At 48.4% G+C, this 15,533-nt stretch overlaps 2 protein-coding genes across 4 annotated transcripts; one reads left to right on the plus strand and one right to left on the minus strand.

The window, feature by feature from the left end:
• The first annotated feature begins 2,423 nt into the window (after positions 1-2,423).
• Positions 2,424-4,202, plus strand: LOC133921356 (aspartyl protease family protein At5g10770-like). 2 transcript variants are annotated; one of them, XM_062366194.1, is made up of 3 exons: positions 2,424-2,634; positions 2,733-3,988; positions 4,050-4,202. In XM_062366194.1, exons 1-2 carry the CDS (start codon positions 2,433-2,435, stop codon positions 3,950-3,952), a joined length of 1,422 nt encoding a protein of 473 aa, XP_062222178.1. In that variant the 5' UTR covers positions 2,424-2,432; the 3' UTR covers positions 3,953-3,988; positions 4,050-4,202. The 2 variants fall into 2 exon arrangements, with proteins under 2 accessions (XP_062222178.1, XP_062222176.1); XM_062366192.1 differs by having other exon boundaries at positions 2,733-4,202.
• Positions 4,203-7,699: 3,497 nt separating this feature from the next.
• LOC133921357 (aspartyl protease family protein At5g10770-like) lies at positions 7,700-9,601 on the minus strand. 2 transcript variants are annotated; one of them, XM_062366195.1, is made up of 2 exons: positions 9,240-9,601; positions 7,700-9,118 (listed from the first exon to the last, which is right to left on the minus strand). In XM_062366195.1, exons 1-2 carry the CDS (start codon positions 9,400-9,402, stop codon positions 7,869-7,871), a joined length of 1,413 nt encoding a protein of 470 aa, XP_062222179.1. In that variant the 5' UTR covers positions 9,403-9,601; the 3' UTR covers positions 7,700-7,868. The 2 variants fall into 2 exon arrangements, with proteins under 2 accessions (XP_062222179.1, XP_062222180.1); XM_062366196.1 differs by having other exon boundaries at positions 7,700-9,125; positions 9,240-9,382.
• Positions 9,602-15,533: the final 5,932 nt, after the last annotated feature.

A 15,533-nucleotide genomic window follows, 5' to 3' on the forward strand; every position in this document is an offset into this window, starting at 1 on the left:
CGTATGTTACAGTACAAACCAAATATTTTTACGCTATAATATGTATTGTCATCGTCTTAATAATAATGATAGTTATCTAATAATAATCTAATCTGTGATTAGGACCTAAACCATATAGATCAAATGTTGCACTTATTTGTGTATCTTTGCATTCAACCGCGATATTCAAAAGGCTTTATTATGTTTGCCATATAAAAATCAAATCTTCAGAATTTTGCTTATTGAGTAAATAATTAGAAATAAATCAGTAATGATGTTTTGTAACACTCTACTCAGGTGTTAGTTGTCACTAACCCAGGAATGAAGTATACAGATAAATGCAATCATCGATGCAATAGTTAACAAGGCATGTTATGAGCTATAGCTAGGCCATCATAAAAGTAAAATTCTCGATAGCATCAAGAACAAACTATTATTAAAACATTAAACAAAAGGGCCAAGAAATATCTGCTTCAACATAAATAGCTACCATCTATAGAAATTTCATTAGACATTGCAATTCATTCATACAGAATATTCTCATGCTTCAAAAAATATATGAGTTCATAGGACTCGTAACATTGATAAAATCGGTATCTTAAATTGTAATCTGATCGGTGTGCAGTTTGCTATGCTTAATTATAAAAAAAATTATAATTCTTTTCGTTGGCATATGATATAGCAAACCAACAAATTCTACTTATCAATAGTCTTATTAAACTTCCCTCCACTGATGCAACCATATCCAACCGTCTACGATTTCACAAACAAAAATAACAGTTTCTCGAAAAAAAAGCCGGTATGAGTATCCAACATGTCTGAAACCTTCATAAATTGAAGAACTAAATTGTTCCGTATTTTCGTGCGGATTGAAGATTCCTTGCACATAGTTTTTGCGGAATTCTTCTGGTTAACTATAACCATCTTATAGCGTACTCAAAAGTTCTTATCAGGATCACACCTAGATGACTAATCACTCTCTAGGTATATACAGATTGTATCAAACGACTCATACACCTATAAGTTCTGATGAGGTAAACATAAATTATGAATTTGGTACAATTGTACATGACACGAATGTAAATAAAGGGTGTGTTTGATTGCTGGAATGAGTTTTTTAGAACTGTATCATATAAGCAACCTAAGAGAAAGTAGGTTGAGTGGAGTTATATGTGTTGAAAAGAATAGTGTTTGGTTGGTTGTATCTGAGTCCGTATAAGCGGATGCAATGAGATGATTTTCTGTTTGGTTGACTGAATCTAAGGCTACATGAGAAGATGCAAGAGTTGAGATTGTGATTAATTACTTGTATGAAGATGATTTTGTAACACTGATAAGTGAACCCGCCTACATGAACAGATATAGAGCCTACATCAGCTCTCAGTCAGGCTAAGTAGTGAAGCTCAAATCAAGCTTCACTTCTCAACCAGGATTATGCGTATATTTGCATCCACTCATGCATATAGGAATAATAGATGTAGGTAACCAAACACGATTTTTTTAAGATTATATGCATCCACTCATACAGACTAGGAGAAATTTATGGAACCAAACAGACCCAAACTTCCTTTACCTATCCGCAACTCACACCCAGAACATGAAAACATTTACAAAAAATCTTTCTTGTCTCCATAATATCCTTGAAGGACAAGAAATTTCCCAGTTTCCATGTAAATGACAGTCATTTTGGCAAAGCTTTAATGTGCTACTACAGCTACAATAAAAATTATAGAACTCACCCACTAGCCACTATTAATAGAGGTGGGATGCTAATTTAGCGTGATAATGACTACAATATGCATGTATATATGTAGCAGGTAAAAATTTATGTTGGTGTCTTTGCCATGAAGTTTTGGACTTTCAATGTATTTAAATCATCAGATTGTTTTTTTTTTTTTGAAATTTTGAAGAGGAAGATTGAAGTAGTACCTTAATTACCATTTTACTTTATAATTCTTTTTAAAAAAATTCAATTATATTTTATAAGTAGAATACTTTGAGTATTAAAGACATACAGTACATCATATTTATCATCACAGTTTGTAAGTTCTAAATTAGCATCGCAAATGCGTAGCACAATTGGTTAGTTCCCACAAATAAATCTGTAAATTAAATCTCCACGTTCCAAAGAGGACCCAAGCTGTTACGAAAAGAAGGACATTACTGCCCAATCCTCCATCCCGAGGACGCCCAACCTTATCGCGAAGAATTCAAATCTGGCGCTTTTGTGCGCTGATCAAGGCGGCAAGTTGCACACTAATTCGGTTAGGAGAAGACCGCATGCCTTGGTCCGGTTTGGTCGTCTCCATGTATGCAGCACGCCACACATACCGAGTCTACCACGAGTCGTCCCCATGCAAGCAGCCCGGTTGCGTACGTGCCGGGGCACCCCGACCGGTGCACGGAATTGGCTGTACTCCAGTGCTGTATATAAGCAAGCTACTACCATTAGAATGGCGCAACCAACGACATCTCATATGCTGCAACATTGCCTGGGAAGAAAGAAACGTTCAGCCATGGCCTCTGTTTCGAAGCTTCTGCTTCTCCTATTGTGCAGCTACCATTCTCTCACTGCTCATGCACGAGATGACCTCAGCTACAAGGTTCTTGCCACTGGCTCTGTCAAGCCTGAAGCCGTCTGCCCCGAGCCAAAAGGTGCGGTAGCGTCCATGCACGCACACGCATAAATGGTTGCAATTCCACTTGGTTGTTCTGTGCAGTTGTAATCGTTTCCCCTGCTTCGATTGTTTCAGCGGTTCCGTCTTCCGCTGGCGCAACGGTGCCGTTGCACCACCGGCACGGCCCGTGCTCCCCGGTGAACTCCACGAAGATGCCAACCTTGGAGGAGATGCTCCGGCGTGATCAGCTCCGAGCTGCCTACATCCGGCGGAAGTTCTCCGGCGCCAAGGCCGGCGCAGGTGACGTCCAGCAATCGGATGCCACCGTGCCGACCACACTGGGCTCCTCCCTGCAAACGTTGGAGTACGTGATTACCGTCGGCATCGGCTCGCCGGCCGTGACCCAGACCATGTCCATCGACACCGGCAGCGACGTGTCCTGGGTGCAGTGCAAACCCTGCTCACAATGCCACTCCCAGGTGGATCCACTCTTCGATCCCAGCTCGTCAAGCACGTACTCTCCGTTCTCCTGCAGCTCCGCCGCGTGCGCGCAGCTCGGCCAGGAGGGCAACGGCTGCTCGAGCTCCCAGTGCCAGTACATTGTCAGGTACGGCGACGGCTCTAGCACGACCGGGACGTACAGCTCCGACACGCTCGCTTTTGGCTCCAACGCCGTGAAGAGCTTCCAGTTCGGGTGCAGCCAGATCGAGTCGGGCTTAAACGACCAAACTGACGGGCTTATGGGGCTTGGCGGCGGCGCGCAGTCGCTCGTGTCGCAGACTGCGAGTACCTTCGGTAGCGCCTTCTCGTACTGCCTCCCGCCGACTCCAAGCTCTTCCGGTTTCCTCACGCTCGGCGCTGGAACTTCGGGCTTCGTAAAGACGCCGATGCTCAGGAGCAGCCAGCTCCCGACGTTCTACGGCGTGCTCCTTCAGGCCATCATGGTGGGCGGGAAGCAGCTCAACGTGACCACCTCGGTCTTCTCCGCAGGGTCGATCATGGACTCCGGCACGATCATCACGCGGCTGCCGTCGACGGCGTACTCGGCGCTGTCATCGGCGTTCAAGGACGGAATGAAGCAGTACCCGCCGGCGCAACCCAGCGGCATCCTCGACACATGCTTCGACTTCAACAACCAGAGCAGCATCAGAATACCGACCGTCGCGCTGGTATTCTCCGGTGGCGCAGTCGTCAACCTCGACCCGAACGGGATAATCTTGGGCAACTGCCTCGCCTTCGCTGATAACGGCGACGACAGCTCCACCGGCATCATCGGCAACGTACAGCAGCGGACGTTCGAGGTGCTGTACGACGTCGGAGGGGGTGCCGTGGGGTTCCGGGCTGGGGCTTGCTGATCGCCGCGCATAAGGACATTGTGTCACTACGGGGAGGTAGCTAGACAGGCTTCTCTCGCTGGTTGTCTTCTGTTGTCTACTTGCCCGTGGTTGCGAGGTATGGGACATGGAGTGGGCCAAACCATCAAGTATAGTACTTCGATTTTAACTGTTTTGGTGATTGCAACATGATGCGAGAGTAAGCTACCAACCAATAGATAATTGTAATCTTCCCCTGATATTTTATGAATAAAGATTTGATAATATGATATATTATATTCCTTTTCATGTGACAGATGATACCAATAATCAGTGATCTATTTATATATGACTACAAGAGTATATGCATGCATACTTCAAAGCTGAACTGGAGGTTTACCTTATAGCATATCTTTTGAGCAAGCTACATACGTCCAATGTATTATAAGATCTCGTCTCTATCCTATGAACGTTCATAAGATAATTAATTAGTGGAAATTCACTAATTGAACCTTTAACTCAACAATTTGAACTTTGACTCAAAAGTTAGAACTTCAGTCTTGTGAACACATACTAAGTAGTTGAAGTTTTAACTTCAAATCAAACCTTTTGACTAATAATATTTTAATTTTCAAATTGAATTTTAATATTTCAACTTGAAGTGTACAATTTGCCACTAAGTAATACTACAAAAGAAAAGCAATCATTAGTTTAGTTAGCTAATGGATGTGCATTGGATAGCAAATGCTAGTGCTGCTTAAATAGGTTCTGCCTATTGGATCGGCCCGAGGAACGACCTAGGCACAAGACGGTCCGACCTGAGCTGGGTTGGGCTGGCATGGCATGGCATGGCCCAGGTTGTACGAGCACAGCACGGTCGGGCACGGCTCAGCCCAGTTAGGTTCGGTTCGGCACGCATCGGAGCATAGGTTGTACTTTTTTCCTTCTAGTAGAAAAGTTTTTAACGAGGTAACTAATCAATAAAGCTCATTTTTATCTATTTTCTATTTTTTTATCTTGTAGCTATTTTTTATTTTTTTTCTATTTTCGGTGTGCTGTTGGGCCGGTTGGGCCGGTTGTGCACCGGGCCAACAAGAGAGATAAGAGGATGACAAGGCTGGGTAGCGAACAAAATAATGCAGCTGGCACGAGAGAGAAGAGGATTAAAAATAAGGAGACGAAAATAAAAGAGTTACAACCGGAGGTATCCTGGTTCCTAAATAGCCATAAATTTGGCGGTTTTAATCACAAAGGGCTATTAATTTCAATTAAACCAGGTATTTCAATATCATTAAATCACCAGAAGAAACTGACATATTTATCCATAGTTTCAAACATCCATTTCAATCCCATTAAAAATAGAATCATCACATTAAAAGGAAAAGATAATTACACAAATTCACGTGTAAAATGTGCGAAGTGCGTAGGTGTGCATGTATAGCCAAAGTCACCCCTCTCTCCTTTACATGTGTTTTCATTTTAGACAAGAGAGACACAACTATTTAAACATGTATAATTCTCTTTGGACTAGCAATACAGGACTAAAATGCATGATTTGAAATTTCTTAAATGGGTCATATGTAGGCCAATTCCAACAAAGTTTTCGCTATCAAACATACGAACAATCTTCATGATATTAGAGACAAGTGACTGCAACAGTAATTTCTTTTTTTAATTCCAACTAGCTCTGTATACCTATAACTCATTCCACACTAACTCAATGTGTGAACACATATTGTAAACGCACATTTATGATATTTTTCAAATGTTTGAAACCAACTTTCAATAATCACAGTGCTAAGTCTTCGGACCTAACTACCTATGGGTTGAGGTGGTTAGAGTTGACCGTAAGTCCTAGATTAATGATTGAAAAAAAGGTTATGCTCCTTTGGAACGTAGTATTGCAAAAACGTAGGAATAGTATAAGAATGCATGTATAAAATAGAGGATTAAAAATATATAAGAATCCTAGAGGAACTAGTGTTTGGATCACAGGAAAAAGATGAACACAGGAATTTTGAAATGAATAGTAATCTCTTTTGCTTTTATCTATTATCTTTGTGCTTGAACGCAATGATGTTACCTGGAGCATCATCAAGAGCGTGATTGTCCTCGTTGTTCCTCGATCCCACTCAAAGGAAAGAAACAATGAGGTCAGAGTGGCTGGATTTTTTTCCTACGCTTTACCTATGGAATTGGTTGCATAAGTTTTCCTTTGTTTTACCTGTGATGAATTCCTACTATCCAAAGGTATGAACAGTGTGTGAATCCTCAGGATCGCGAATTCTACGTTTTTTCTTCGGTTTTCTTGCAATCCAAAGAAGGTCTAGTTTCAAGAATAATCTTTATGCAACCATCTCTGCTAGCATATTATAGGGGACATTTGCAAATTTAACACTGATGTTTTATTTTTTTACAAGAATGCTACTCGAATGACTAGTCGTACTTTTATAAATTTCTAATTGCAAAATTTCAATAATGGTTCAAACAGTGACAAATTGGCCCTATTATAAATATACCAATGATTGTTCAGACTTCCAATGGAATGCTTGAAGATCTATAAAGGTAAAATTTTGGTTCCTCGATTGCCACAGCAATGACACTGCGCCACTGAATTGTTTTTTTCAAGAGTTGCTGAGTTTGATGGACAAACTTTTTAGCTACTTGTTTCCCCTCTTAGACTGTAGGATCTTGACTCTTTGAGCCTTGGAGGATAGATGTTCAGCTACTAATATACGTTTTTCGTCCTCAAAATAAAAGATAAGAAATTTTTGCTTTTTAGTGGGACTCAAGTCCACGATTTGGTGCGCGTCATATCGTCGCAAGTCCAGGCCCAATAATCTTACGGAGAGCAGAGCAGCCGAGCCTTTAATATTTAAAAAATACACCTTCATTTTAAAATATTACACATCTAAATTATAGACATGTTTAATAGATCTCTCTGATTCAAATTCTCTGTGTAGAATGATTTTCTGGAAAAAGTAATTATATAGCTGAAAGTGATTTTCTAGGATAAACTATACAGAGAAAATGATTATATGCGGGAAGTGAATCAGGGGAAGCTGTTTTTTTTCAGCTAATTAGCTTCTATTTTATTTCAGATAATCGCTCACATGGATTCCACTCAGAGAGTTAAAAACTAAAAGCTGTTATTTGGTAGAACTCCCCCTAATTCTAACCGCGAAGTTGCTCTGAAAGCTCTACCAAACACGCGCTATCATTGTTCGTTCACCAAACGTTAGCAAGATGTCAGACGACATCTTATGAGACCTATAATGCAATGAGTCAGAAATTCAATATACTTACCGATGTGGCGTTCACGCCAACAAGATGTCATCTAACAAGCAGGCGACATCTTGTTGTTATCCCTTCAACAAATAACGGTAGTGTAGATATACAATATTTTAGAATGGTCATATATTTTTACAAATATTAAAAAATAAAAATATAAAAAAAATTCGAGTCGCCACTATCAAAAGAACAGAGCAAAGTAGGGCCACACGCCCTCCTAACAGTGCACTAACTTGACTTGCAGCCCATCACCAAGTTACTCAGACCATCTGGGTGTGTCCAGAGCATCCATGTTTTGTCGACCATCAATGTTTAATAGGTGCTTGCACGTGTAATTATCATAAATAAATATACTAAGCATCCAACTAAATATCTATAGAAAAATGCTTGCATCGGAGAAACGTATTTTATAGGAGCGTTTCATGACATTACTCTACTTAGCACTGGAGATGCTCTCACGGAGACATCTGACTGATCGACCACTAAAACATGCACGCAGAATCAAATGGAACGTGTCAGGTGTCAACACGTGCACGTCTCTGGTTAGCCACTTTATTCCACCAACAAAAGAACTTTATACACAACCGTGTATGATGCTGTCATGTATACTATGTATGTACGTATCTTCTATACCATCCTGTACGTCACCAGTTAAGCGATGAATGGATCAGCAGGAGCTGGGCTTGAACCCGACGGAGACGCCGTCGATGCGCACCTCGAACGAGCGCTGCTGCACGTTCCCGAGGATGGCCATACCGCCGTCGCCGCCGCTGCTGGCAGCGAACGCGAGGCACCCGAACGACAGGATCCCGTCGGCGCCCAGCGTCACGGTCGCGCCGCCGCTGAACGCGAGCGCCACGGTCGGCAGCGTCGCGCTGCCGTACCCGGTGAAGTTGTAGCACGTGTCCAGGATCCCGTTCGGCGGCGCGGCCGGGTACCCGTACGACGCCATGCCGCTGCTGAACGCGGACCGCAGCGCGGCGTAGGCCGTGGGGGGAAGGCGCGTGATGACGGTGCCGGAGTCCACCACCGTGCCCCCCGCGAACACGGAAGCCGGCACGCTCAGCTGCTGCCCGCCGACGCTGATGCCCGTCAGCATCACGATGTAGTACGTCGGCGCGCTCGGCGACGACAGCAGCTGCGTCGTGGAGAAGCCCGGCGCGCCGCTCGGCCTGCCCAGCGTCAGATAACCCGTGCTAGTCGGCGTCGTCGGGAGGCAGTACGAGAAGACCCCGCCGTAGGTGCCCGCCGTCTGCTCCACCAGCGACAGCTCCTGGCGACCGAGGCCGAGGAGCCCGTCGATGCCGCTGAACAGCCCGTTCTGCGCGTGGCCGCAGCCGAAGAAGAACCCCTCCACCGCGTCCTTTGCCGTCAGCGTCAGCGTATCGGAGCTGTACACGCCCGTGGTGTTGGACCCGTCGCCGTAGCTGATCACGTACCCGCACTGCGCCCCCGAGCAGCCGTCCGCGTAGATGCCCAGCCCGGCGCACGCGGACCCGCCACACGGCACGGCGGCGTAGGACGACGTCTGGGTGGGGTCGAAGAGTGGGTCCTTCTGGCTGTAGCACGACGACGCGGCGCATGGCTTGCACTGCACCCACGACAGGTCGCTGCCGGTGTCCACTTCCAGCGTCTGCGTCACGCCCGGCGTGCCGAGGCTCACCGTCACCACGTAGTTCAGCGAGCCGATGTTGTACCCCCAGTTCGCCGGCACCGTCGCCGCCGCCTTGGAACCCCACAGCTGCTGCCCGCCGGCACCCGACACCCTCCTTAGTATGTACTCCGCGCGCCGCTGGTCCGCGCGCAGTGTGTCAGCGACCGACGGGGTCGCCAGCGAGGACGTCCGCGAGGGGGCGCACGGCCCGTGCCGGTGCGTCAGCCGCAGCACGGCCGACGTGCCGTTGCGCTGTGGCCCAACTGAAACCTCAACGGATTCGAGCCAAACGAATCAACACTCTTGAAATTTTAAGCTCCCACAACGCCCGCTCGCCAAGAAAAACTGGAACAACTAATCGGCAAGCCACTGCGGCTTACGTACCTCGGTCATCGGGGGCGTTGCACGTTGAGCCCGGCGTAAAGCTGGCGGCGGAGACGGTGACGTAGGCCGGCGCCTCCGCGGCGCCACGGCAGTAGGGCAAGAAACCGAGGCCGGCGAATAATAGTGACAAGACGATTGCGCGGCGCACCATGGGGGAGCTCATGGTGCATCGGTTCGGCGCGGACGGGGACAAAAGACGGTGCCTAAATAGGAGGACTAATCGGCGCGTCCTCTTCCGCGGTGCGGCGCGTGAGACATGGGCGAGTGCGCAGGCGGGGCGAACCCACCATGCGTGGAATTCTTCGTCCTTGTGGCACGGTAGGCGACTAGGCGAACTTCCGACCCGTGGGATTTTCCCCTTCTCCCCGCTGGGAAGACCTGCTTTTGAGCACGATGCGACCTAGTGGGTGCAAATTAATTAACTTGGTATCCACCGATTCACTTTAGGTTAATTAATAATACTAGATCAATTTGAGAAAAATAATATTATTGATTGAATTAAGAGGATCGGTAAGTACACTTAGTATAATTAATTTGCACCTACAACGTGAGCCGAATAGGCTTCGTTTCGATACGTGCCCAACAGGAATGGCTGTACACATACGTATCGCTGCTCAAGGGAGTACTACTTGTTTTTGTACATTAGCAGGATGCCAACGAATACGATTCAGACTTCAGAAACTCAACGCCTGACATGTGCTGGGACAGCTTGCATGATCGATCCCAAGTGCAAACAACTGATCGAGTTCAACCAAATTGACCTGTAATTGAACGTAGCGCCAGTCAATTTGGATGAACTCGCTCGACCAGTTGTATGCGCCTGGCACTTTCAAGTTTCAGTACCCTTTTTGGGTACATGCCCAACCAAATGATCAGATTCCTTTCCCATGACACCCTCTGTCTGCTGAAAAGAGAGCTCAAAGCTGTGGCACACAATTCGTCACAGTACTTGAGGACCTTCTTCCCTGACGGAGACCTTTATCTACCGCTCTTTCCCGAGCGGTTTTGGGATCTAGCTAGCCAGGGCCCAGGGGCCAGGGCCGTGACGGCGACAAGATTGATGTGCAATCACCTCGCAGCCCCTCCTGTGCTCTGCTTTCTCCGCGCAGACGCGCACATCGCCCAGCTCCGCTTCCCTTCTCGTTTGCCGCCGTCGTGACAGCCCACCTGATTCGGGCGTGTCGCGAGTCTGACATCATACGCGTTGTCTCGCTGGGTCGGGTGTTTTTGGTGCTGATTGCCCGGACGGTTCGGTGGTTTGGCGTTGCCATCCAGTTGCAGTATAGAGTTTGCAGGTGGTGGGAAAAAGATAGTGTGATCCTGCCTGGCAAGATAAGGCTGTTGAAGCGCGATCAAGGGTTGACTCGTTAGTCCCTTCCTTCTCTAATCCTAAATCCCTTCTTTCTCCTATACAAACCATAGATCCACCTAGTTTTCTTCCGCTACTCGCATCCTCATCGTAGATCCCTTAGTTTTCGCAGCACTTCTGGATAGCGGATGGCGTTTCAGAGTCCTCTTTCCCTCAGCAGGGCGCAAATCTACACAGTTAGGTTTTCAGTGTGCAAAGTCTTCCGTTGCCAACCAAAGGGGCCCAGTGGCTTCTCCTCCTGCTCTCAACCACCAACTAGAAGGCTCTCCTTCAGTTCATGGCTTCGTACATCCTAGGGCCTTGCGTCCGTCGTGCGGCAACACCTACCCCCTTCCTTGGTGATGGAACTCAGAGATCCAGGTCAAAGCATTCATTACACCGTGGCACACCGGGCGCGGCCAGGGCTTTCTAACTCCGCGGTAGGATATAGCTCCTCGAAGCGACATGACAGAGTCACCTCCAGAAGGGAACGAGATCTCCCCCAAGATCTCCTTTGCCTTCAATTCGATCTCTATGCTGCCTCCTCAAGAATTACCACTGCATCTCTCTTGTCAGAGTTCAACAACCCAGAGCTTTAGCACAACGCAAATCCCTCCCAGTATTCAAGCGGCACTGGCCTTCAGCGGCCATGTCAGTCTCATAGCTCGGACTTCCCCATTGCAAAAGCAGCTACAACAGACGCTCAAAGGGCTTGAGGCAATGCCCAATGGCGTTAAAGGAAGGCTGGAGTGTGGTACGACCGCGACATTGGTGGAGAAAGCCAAGGTTTGATTCATGGCACTGTCCTAAGGTGGCTAACTCTATTAATGTAGAGGAGAAGTTGCTTAGAAAGAAAGCATTCCTAAGGAGAGCTCAGGGGAGGTGCCTCAACTGCTTTTCCCTGGAGCACAAAGTAGCTTCTTGCCATGAACCACCTCGATGTTGGAAGTGTAAGAAGTCCGGTCACCGGTCCTTTGAGTGCTCAGGCAAAGCTACAGCGGACAATCTGTTGTTCCACGCCATCCATTTTCACCTTCGCCCTACCATAATCCAACCAAAGAACAGTTGCGCCCCTCCTACAAAGAAGCGTTGCTTCGAATCACCTCTTAGGTCTCTCTTCATCACACTGCCCAGTGCTCTGTTGGTGTTCGTGACAAGATGGCCACCTTTCCTAGGGATCATGCGGCTAGGCCTCTTGAGGCAAATGTGGTTGTCTCGGCGACGGGCGCGGTGATGCACCAGATGGAGAAGCTTGTCGACTATGCCGCAGTGTGCTGGCTAGTGGGGACCAGGCCAAACACGAATGAATACTTCCTCACTGACGCGCTTGCGGTGGAGTTCGGCATCGCGGTGCATGAATGCCAAGTGATCAAACATCACCCGGAGGACTTCCTCATTGTGTTCAACAACCGCCGGAAGCGTGATGAGGTGGTCTCCTCGCGTGGTCTGATGTACCATGGGAGAGACTTTCGCTTTGCCAACTGGAGTGAGCGGAGGTATACGGAAGGTACCCACTTTGATTTCAATATTCGCCTAAGCATAAAAGGCCTTCCGGCACATTGTTTCTTCAAAGAGGTCACCCCAGATCATCGGTGCGTGCTGCACCATCCATTATGTGGAGGAACGCTCGTGCAGAAGGGAGAGAACAAGGACTTACAACCTCTGGGCGTGGTGCAAGAACCCGAGTCTGATCCTAAGAATTTTCTGGGTCACTGTCCTGGAGGGTGATCGGGAAATACCATCGATCTACATACCACTACCACAGGTTGAGATCCGCTGCGATGAGCCTTCGGGCTCAAATGGGGCCAGTCCTATCGTTGTTTCATCCACCTAGAGGTGGTGCACAACCTGGCCTTCCTCACTGATAATCCACCGAGGGGAGCTGGCGATTCGAAGCGCTGGGAGCGTATCTTGGGTTGGCTATGGCTCACCCAATGGCGGCGTGGCTGCCACTCTTGCCCCACTACCTAGGTCTTGTTGTGACAACGACGGCCTTCGGCAGGGCTGTGATGACGATGCTGATGAAGATCGTGCCAAATGAGGTGCGCGGAGACACCACAACAGTTCCCTCTAGTCTGTGCTTTCTAGGCCACGCTGGGACTTGAGGGACTTCGTCAAGGGCCACATCGATCGGAACAGCTAGGGGCATCATCAGGATGGTTATGGTCACCGTTGACATGGATCTCCATCCCCTCGATGCAGTCTGGTCCGCAATCAGCACAGGCAGTAGGCAACACCGTGAAGACTGCTCCAAGAAAGTACGCTTCGCTTCATCGGTCGCTACCAACCTGGACCTTGTATCAGGTGAATAGAAAGAATTCAATTCCTCCCTCTCACTAGATGACTTGGTTCCATTTGGAATGTGGGAGCACACCTCAGATGTGGGTGTTGACCCCATGTTAGATGAGTGCCATATGTTGCATGTGCCTGCATGTGGCGGGTTTCTCCCCCTAAGCATCAACAACAACTTTGAGGTCCCTTTAACCGACGATTAGTCCAGATGCCTCCAGAGATGGCCTTGGTGTCTGATGGCCCTCCACCAGAACACACCGCCTCACAGGTCATCTACAATGACATGTGCACTACATTAACTGAGCTCCAGATTCTGCAACACATGCACCAACCAATCACATCGCCGCCCATCGCCTACGATCTGGGATCACGCCCCCTTGCCAACCTTGATGAACCTGAGAGGATGCAGGTGGACTCCATGACACAGCAAACATACTCTGAACAACAGAGTGAAAAAGTGCAGCTGTCGGAGGACTAACTCCAGTCGCAGGGATCCCGAGAGACCCCTTTTTAGAGATTCGGCCGGGGGGATGATCCTGAATACGTTCGTCGGAGAAATAAATAGGAATGAATGCAACGGTCGGTGGTGGGGGTGTTGACCCAGTGCAAGAAGGAGTAAATGCACCGGAATTTAGACAGGTTCGGGCCGCATGGGGTGTAATACCCTACTCCTGTATAGATACTATAACTGTCCTGAGGAAGTCCCTCAAGGATGTTGCTGGTTACAAGAATGCTGGTCTATCTAAGAGCTTGGGGCTCCTTGTTCTTCGGCTGAGACTAGGCTCAGCCTTCCTCACCGTGTTTCTCTTGCTGTGTTCTTGTCTATTCGTTATCTCTAACCGTCTTCTTCAGCTATGTTCTTTCTTCTCTCTGTTTTTTGCTTCTCTTCCAGCTATTCTTCGTCTCCCGTTCTTCTGTGCCGCCGGCTGCTTTAAGTACCCGCCGGCAGCAACGTACCCCGAACAGAAAGGGGGAGGCACGGGTTTCGAGATGCCATAAATGGAAAGGGCGTCATCATTTCCTCTGGGCGAAGTGACCGGGGGTGGAAAATACGTCGCACGCCCGGTCATCCGTCACAATAAATGCCCTGGCAACGGGCGCCGTGGAGAGGGCCCACCGGGCAACCGTAGAGCAGCCCGGTGTGCCCGCCCTGTCTTGTTCCCCTGCCACAGCAGCGCGGCAGACGGAACGCCTTGGTCCTTACGACGTTATCCCGAGACAAGCCGGATGGCACGGGACGGGACCCGTGCAATTAATAACCCCACGCCTCTCTGCCAAAACATGGCAGGAACTGACGCTGAGCGCGACGGGAGCAGTTGGAGGTGACAGGCCACGCACGCTTATTAAATGCGGCCTCGGGCCCTTGACTGGTTGACACCTCATCGGTGGGCCTCTCGGGGGCCTTTCTGGGTCGTCGGGCACCGAGTGCTCGGGGGGTACTGTTCACCTCTCCGAGCACTCTCTCCCGAGAATGCCTTTCCTTGTCCTCGGGGAACCGAGTGCTCGGGGGTACTGTTTATCTCCCCGAGCACTCTTGTACGGATCCTCGGGGAACCGAGTGCTCGGGGGCGGGCTGCCGCACGCAGCCCCGAGCACTCTCTCCCGAGCACTCTTGTACGGATCCTCGGGGAACCGAGTGCTCGGGAGCTGCCGCATGCAGCCCCGAGCACTCTCTTCCAGAACTTAGCTCTCCTGGTCGTCGGGGGACTAGGGTGCTCGGGGGTGACCGTACACCTCCCCGAGCACTTTCTTTCCGGTACTTGGATTCCGTGGATCATCAGGGAACTGGGGTACTCGGGGGCCACCGACTGTGGCCCCGAGCACCTTCTCTCATGGCTTGATCTTTTCTCATCCTACAGGAGAGACCCTGCGGAATGGCGTCATGTGGCGGAAGGCTGGCCTGACCTCGGGATTCGGGGACCCCCGGTTCCTGATACACCGACAGCAACCGGCGGAGATCTACACCAACACGCGACCTGACCTTCCACAATAAGCAACATTAAAGGTACAAACCTTCATCAACAGTGTTACTTGTCCTCTGTCATCACATATCCTTATTAACTCACCAACAGTGAACCCGATCACGGCCTTTGCTAAATAATCTACTTCACCGCAATCCACTAGAAGAAGTGACAGACTTGCAAAGAAGAAATCGTTCGAAAAGGACCAGATGCAATTGGCCAAAGATGTACTAGCAAGAAAACTTAGGGTCCTTTCACCATCTGTAAAATCCATGTCTAATCTTAGAACATCTTATATGCAACATTTTGTACAACCCTTATCCAAGGACGCGATCGAGGTCATCCAAGCATTGGTGGACAAAGGCCGGCAGCAACAGAAGAAGAGGAACCACGACAAGGTTACCCATGTCCTGGTGCTAGAAGGGGAGGCTAGCACTGCGTGATATAGTCTGCATGTTCAAGTCACCAGCCTATTTTTCTTTGTCATAAAAAGTTTGTCGATTAGTGGTGTCATCGTCCAGATGTTGACGTTCTCGCCTGTATCATCCTCTAGATTGTGTTCTGCTCGCCGTTGTGTTTCTGCTTCTACTACTAAGCTATGTGCCGACCAACTAATCTGTGTTTGTGTTTCTGCTGCAAAGCCATGTACTTGCCAACCTCCGTGCTAGGATGTCAACCATGTGCTGGTGTTTA

Source organism: Phragmites australis, chromosome 6, assembly GCF_958298935.1.
Source record: "Phragmites australis chromosome 6, lpPhrAust1.1, whole genome shotgun sequence".
In the NCBI taxonomy this organism is placed as follows: Eukaryota; Viridiplantae; Streptophyta; class Magnoliopsida; order Poales; family Poaceae; genus Phragmites; species Phragmites australis.